We start from the raw sequence: 6,682 nt of genomic DNA on the forward strand, positions 1-6,682 counted from the left end.
AGTATTGTGATATGTATCGAATCGTGACATGAGGGTATCGTTACACCCCTATACATTTTTACACAAATTTAATGATTTCGTAATAATAATTGAGAGAGAAAAATACATATATTCTGTAACTAGTTATATATAAAATGGTTACAGAATCATACACAGATATCCACAATCACTTAGAAAATTCTAACCTAAAAGCATCTGTGACAAACTGTATGCCAACAATCTCTATTTAGAGAGGGCAAGTGCGCCATCTAGTGACATATAGCTTGCAGAAAACATGAACTTGACTTGGAGACATGCATTGCTAGATTACTTCAAAATGCATAGTATATAACAATCACTGGTCAAGAATCAAACAAATCATAGATTAATGTTTTGTCATGTCAGAAGCGAAACAGTGGAAAACAGGGGGAAAAAATAGATGAGAGCTTGGGCAGCAGTGATCCTGACTCACATCGTGCCATAAGCAAGGTCAGGCATGAGGCATAGCATCCCAGACTGATTGAGTAAATAAATATAGATATTTAAAAAAAGAAAATTATTTTATTAAATTAATATGTACTGGCTTCTAGTAGGTAAAAAAAAAACCCAGATAATTTTCAAGGTCACACTTCATATTAGGTGTCCTTAACTACAATGTACTTGTTTTCTATTAAGATGTTATACAGATAAGCTTAGGGACAGGATAAGTGGTATGGTTTGGGTTAAGTGAAGGGTCAACAGTGTAATTATAAGTGCAGGTATTTTTTTAAATCTTTGGCTTAATAACCTTTAAGCTTTGGAGCACAGACTTAAGATTGGTCTCATTTTAAAGAAGACCCTTGGCAGAAGTAAAAAAATAAAGTTTTTCTTTTTTTATAAAAAAAAAAGTTATAAAAAAAAGAAACGAAAATTTAAAAGTTAGAAGGGCTAAGTTTACTAAATGATTTATGAACATTATTTTATATTAAAAAATACTTGTTGAATTCAAAAACTGCTAGAAAATCAAATCCATTAATCTAAACAAGTTGTGTTCCAAATTTGATGTTGATATCTCAAAAAAAGTTTTCAGTAAGATTTTGTTCATGCGCAACACCAAATTTTTCCAGTTAAATGCCAGCAAAGCTCCACTGGTACACAGAGCTCTGGGATTTGGGTATTGCAGTACAGTACTTTTTCTCAGATATTACAAGCACACCATTTTTTTTATTACACAAATACAAACCACACTCCTATTTGCTCTATTATATGCAGAAGCAGAAAACAGGAAAAAAGCAAGTATTTGATTTATAGACCAAACCTGATCAAATGGCACCATATTGTAAAATATTTTAATTCTGAATCATTGCCAACAGAATGAAAGCCTATTAGCAAAGACTGCATCATTTTACAGTTAAATGGCCCTATGATCAAAAATTGCAGTTTTAATGGGGCCGTAAGGTCCTGAGTGTAAATATTTTGTGTGCCTAGTGTAAAATAGGTTTATTAAAAATGGGGGTAAAATAGTAAACTTCCAATAAAAGTACACACTTGTGCCAAAATATATGCAGTTGGCATTAATGCAGGCAAAATGATCATAAAAAAAAAAAAAAAACTGAAAAAGGGTTCAATATATTATATTAATTTTTCTCTGGTTGGTTGTACGAACCATATGGAGTTCCTGGCCCAAATTCCTTTGCAGCATCCTGCATATACTGTCCCAGCAGCTCTGCATTGGTGGTTCTGGATGGGATCTTTCGGTCTAATTTCTCATAGAAGAACTCTTCAATACGGGCACCTAAACAGAGAATCATATCAGTAAGATGGACATCGTGCTTTATTCAGTCAGTTTATTCAGATTTGATAACCAGATCTGGTTAAGATATTCAGATGACCAAAGCACAAGCTTGAGCTTGTGTCTGGCTAAAACCATAAGATTCATCCTCCTTTAAAAAAAAACTAGCATGACAAAGCAAAGGCATAGTGAGAAGAGCGAAATCCATACGTTGTGTCTAAAAAACTAAACATCATTCATTGGGAGAAGGCACAGGCCATGTGGAGTAGAGACAAGACTTACCAGTTTGGTCAACTGGAGCATGGAGAAAGTTAGAAAGAACAGGTTAGTGTTCTTACTAGTACACAATCACTAGGTCATCAGAACCTCTTGCAATTACTTTAAAAAACTTAAATACTGCAAGGTGCAGTCAAAGTTGAGTTCTACGGCATCTGAAACCCGTGGCCTTATCAAGGATCCAGGAATTATAACAGTTTTTTTTTTTATGCATTTGGCAGACACTTTTATCCAAAGCGACTTACATTGCATTTCAATACATTTACATTCTTATCAGTTTATCAACAAAATATTTTTGTTGTTTAATCCATTGTTTGCTGCCGACATAAAAACACATTTTTGACTCATATGTAAGAGATATACACTACTGTTTAAAAGTTTGGGGTGGGTAAGAGGTTTAATGTTTTTGAATGATCTCATTTATGTTCAACCAGAGAAATCATCCCGATATGCTGATTTTGAGCAAAAGAAACATTTCTTATTATTATCAATGTTAAAAACACTTGTGCGGTCTAATATTTTTGTGGAAACTGACATGTTTTAAAGAATATGAAGTTCAAAAGAACAGCATTTATTTGAAACTGAATTTTTGGGTAACAATGTAGAAGTCTTTGCAGTCACCTTTGATAAATTGAATGTGTCCTCGCTTAATAAAAATATGAATTAATATAAAACATTTGAACAGTAGTTTGGAAACAAGTAATTTAGCAGACAGTTTTATCCAAAGTACCTTCCAGTACACTTATGACCGGGAAAGTCCCGCTGCAGTAACCTGGAGTGAAGTAAGAGCACACTGACGATTAACAGCTCAGATTTAACCGCTATGCCAGTTTGATGTCCATCTCAGCACCCTTGTGAAACATTGCATTCACATAACGTGATACCACCTGACATGGTGACACCTGAGAACCATTGCTGTTTTAAGATGGTTGTCAGGCATTATATTTCACTGGTTGGCTGTACAGGAATTAAACATACATTTGATTTGAAAAGTTTTTTTTTTTTTTGCAGATAGGCTACATGGTGTAATCAACCACATGGTGGCATTAAAGTAAATTGATTCAGAAGCCAACAAACAGATGTTGCCGTTCATCATGTTAATGGGAAATGTCAACAACATGAGACATTTTCCAACAATTTTAAGGCCACACATTTCAAACCATATTCAATGACAAAATATTTTCTTTAAGAAAATGCAATACGGGGGCTTAGGCATATGAAATGCCCATGTAGATTCTTACTTGGGTTGGGTTGAAGCAGCACCTCGGTCTGTCTGAAGATCTTTTCGGTCCAGTTTTTGGTGCAGTCTGCTCGAGCGATCAGGTTCTCCAGATGCGCATCTAGCTCAGTCTTTTCTGCCTGGCCAAGCTTCTCCTCTGTGTACTGAAGAACACACGAAACGTCAGACGTTCATATCAGCAGCTCTTTGCATCTACAAGAACATGCATCATTTTCGCTCAAACACTTTGTTTCAGAATGCTAAACAAGACGTGCAAATGTTAGTCTGTTAACAAATAATGAACAGCATTCTTGTACTCTTCAAAGACCAAATATTGTCAGCAAGAAAAGGATAAGAACTCTTACAGATATTTACATGATTTGCTGGCATTATGACTTTCTTTTCCTATCAAAAAAATAACAGGGCAAAAAAAGGCCAACATAATTATACATCGCTAAAAACCTGTTCTCTGAGAGCAAGCCTAAAGTATAGGCAGTAATCTACAGCTCATGTGCACTGGCTCTGACTGCAGTAACTCCATGAGAAAACTCTGGCTTTGAGTGATAATGATCTGCTCCCAAATAAATCCCTGACAGGTACAGTAGTAGTGACTGGCTAAGCATGGATGCTTAAGGTGATTGGCTGATAGGGATGGGGACACCCCCTCCATCTGGTCCCTGGACGGCAGAGTATTGCCATGTTGAGCATGTTGAGACATGTTGAGTGCTTCTTTTGTTTACTGTTGTGTCTTCTCAGGGGAGACATAAGAATAAAATGGAAGAGGATCAGAAAAGTGTTGTATGGCACAGGTTTGTTTAGGCCTTTGCAGATTATATCCACTTAATATCCAGATATTGAGGCTAAAACCTCTCTGGCTCTCCTGGAATACCAGTGGACCTGCAGTAAAGATTTTCTCTGACAAGGTGAAATAAAATATATAATGCTGGTGTTTGATATTTCACTCACACACAGGGAAGACCCCTGCTGACCGAGCATAAAATTCAGGCCTAAGGTGGAAGAGGGAAAAATACATATAAATCACATTTACACGCTCCGACTCAGCATGAAGGATTCCGTCTACATCTACAGCTTTGAATGCATGTCATTTTCACGATGACTAATTGTATCTATTCATACATGTAGGATAATGTCTTTGGATCATCACATATATTGGTTCAAGTTATCAGTTAATTATCAATCAAATAAAACTCTTGCATTTTGTATTAAAGTATGTGTGAACTGGAAGCTGCAACCAACTTTCCTTCAGAATTGTGACGTATTTTCAGTGAAACGGAATACTGAATAAGAAAAATAGTGGGCATGGCTTGTTTTTTTCCCCACTGGGAATTAATTGGATCTAGAAAGGTAGCGTTCCATTCAGCTCACTGCCAGGGAAGGCTATTCCAGACTGGAAGTACATTTACAGATTTTGATTAAAGATTACTTTAAAGATTTTTTTTTTGGTGCTTGTGTTGACTTGCGAGGATAAATTGTTTACCATAAGACAAGACTAGTAATGTGCGCTAACAAAGTTACATTCCATGCTGATTTTTTGTGATAATAGACCCACAGGTGAAAAAAAGAAGAAGAATTAGAATATTGTGAAAAAGTTTATTTATTTCAGTAATTCAACTTATGCTTTGGTGAAACTAATATATTATAGGTGAAACTAATATATTATATAGACTCATTACATGCAAAGTGAGATATTTCAAGCCTTTATTTATATATATTCTTTATTTGTAGATTATTATGACTTACAGCTATGAAAACCCCAAATTTATGAAAAGTAAATAAAATTAGAATATTGTGAAAAGGTTTTCATAGCTGTAAGCCATAATCATCAAAATTATAACAAATAAAGACTTGAAATATCTCACTTTGCATGTAAGGAGATTATATAATATATTAGTTTCACCTTTTAAGTTGAATTACTGAAATTAACTTTTGCACGATATTCAAATTTTTCGAGTTTCACCTGTATAAAAAGGTGTATCCTTCAGAAATAATAAATCCATTTTACGGAAAATATCATGTGTCAAAACATACAGACAGTTTCAGCCTAGAAAATAAATTACAAATATTGGAATAAAAAAATAAAAAAAATAAAACTTTTTATGCCAAACCACCCACATCAAACAGATTCAGTCACACATACACACCAGCTGGCCAGACATCGTTCAGTGCTCTGCATACAAGGTCTATTAAAAATAAAATGATCTCTCTGATGTTGTACCAAAACCTTTAAGATTTTCTTTACAGCAATTAAATACTTAAATATTAATGCTTAAACAAATAATAATATATATATATATATTAAAGTATCATAAAATGAGTGATAAACAGCTTTGTTTTTAATTAAGAAATAACTCTGAAGATAGCTAGCATTTTTTCTCATTTCTGGAGCCGTCCAATTGAACAGTTCTCTTTCATTTTATGGGGGGAAAACGACTAGCATGAACAATAGCAGAACATATTTTGTGTTCAGTGGAAGAACCAAACAAAGTCATAGGGTAACAACATGAGGGTGGGTAAATTATGACAATGTTTTCAATTTGTGGGTGAACTGTCTCTTTAAACTTTGTTAACTGATCGTGTGGTTATTATAACGGAGTAGGCTATTATATTTTTATAGACTGATTTTTTTTTTAGGACAAACTATAACATAAGTACCTCTAAACATGTCTCTTAAAAATAAAAACAGTTAACTTCTCTAGTCTAGTGAACAGTGAATACGCTGTAAGCGAGAATTCAGCTGGTGACTGTCACATGAACAGCCATTAATAATGGATAGGGGCTTGGCTTGCGTCTATCGGCTTACAATGGCGAGGAACATACAGATCCTCGTAAAATGACATAAGGAGTCTTCGCTTGAACAATGACAGATAAATTAGAATTTCCAGAAAGCGACGTGTCTGAATACTCGCGTTAGAGTCCATAAAGGCCAACAGAGCGATGTTCGTCCATTCATTCACTCGAGCTGCTGCGTTTATCCATCCTGCTGAATACGCACGTCACTTATGGCTGAACGCAACTCCCGTAAAGTAAACAGAAAGCACTGGGTCATTTCATACCTGAACAGCACGAGTGAAGAAGACGCCTGCATCCGACGCTAGTTTCTTGACATTGAAATCCATAGTGTCAGCGTTTTCACTGTGTGCGTTTCAGCAACATCAGCTTGTTGGTTGTCCCTGCAACGGGATCGACTGTGCAGGATGAGGCTGAATCGACAGCGCAACCTGGAGTTTAATGATCTTACCATCGGTTACATCAGCCATCCTCTACTCACCCTGCTTTAACCCCTTTAATATTTTAGTTATTTTGAACACCGTATTTTTAATAATTGTAACTAAATTAAGTTATTTAAAAAGTGGTTTTCATGAAAAATTACTTTTTCTTTCTTTCTGTGGTCTGTGCAGGTCAAATCGGACCCATAC

The 6,682-nt window shown here is 35.2% G+C and overlaps 1 protein-coding gene across 10 annotated transcripts in view; it reads right to left on the reverse strand.

Annotated features, from left to right (window-relative positions):
• sh3glb2b (SH3-domain GRB2-like endophilin B2b) overlaps positions 1 to 6,525 on the reverse strand; it is a 29,980-nt gene extending 23,455 nt beyond the window's left edge. For 6 of the 10 annotated variants that reach the window (XM_079605869.1, XM_079605868.1, XM_079605867.1 and 3 more), the window contains exons 1-3: positions 6,320 to 6,524; positions 3,268 to 3,409; positions 1,625 to 1,753 (exon numbers count right to left, since the gene is read on the reverse strand). In XM_079605869.1, coding sequence (XP_079461995.1) covers positions 1,625 to 1,753; positions 3,268 to 3,409; positions 6,320 to 6,382 — 334 coding nt within the window. In that variant the 5' untranslated portion in view covers positions 6,383 to 6,524. Of the gene's footprint in view, positions 1 to 1,624; positions 1,754 to 3,267; positions 3,410 to 6,319 lie in introns of all 10 variants that reach the window. The other 4 variants (XM_079605872.1, XM_079605871.1, XM_079605870.1 and 1 more) reach the window with 2 other exon arrangements.
• Between the last annotated feature and the right edge of the window lie 157 nt (positions 6,526 to 6,682).

This window comes from Phoxinus phoxinus (assembly GCF_949152265.1).
Source record: "Phoxinus phoxinus genome assembly, chromosome: 3".
Lineage (NCBI taxonomy): Eukaryota > Metazoa > Chordata > Actinopteri > Cypriniformes > Leuciscidae > Phoxinus > Phoxinus phoxinus.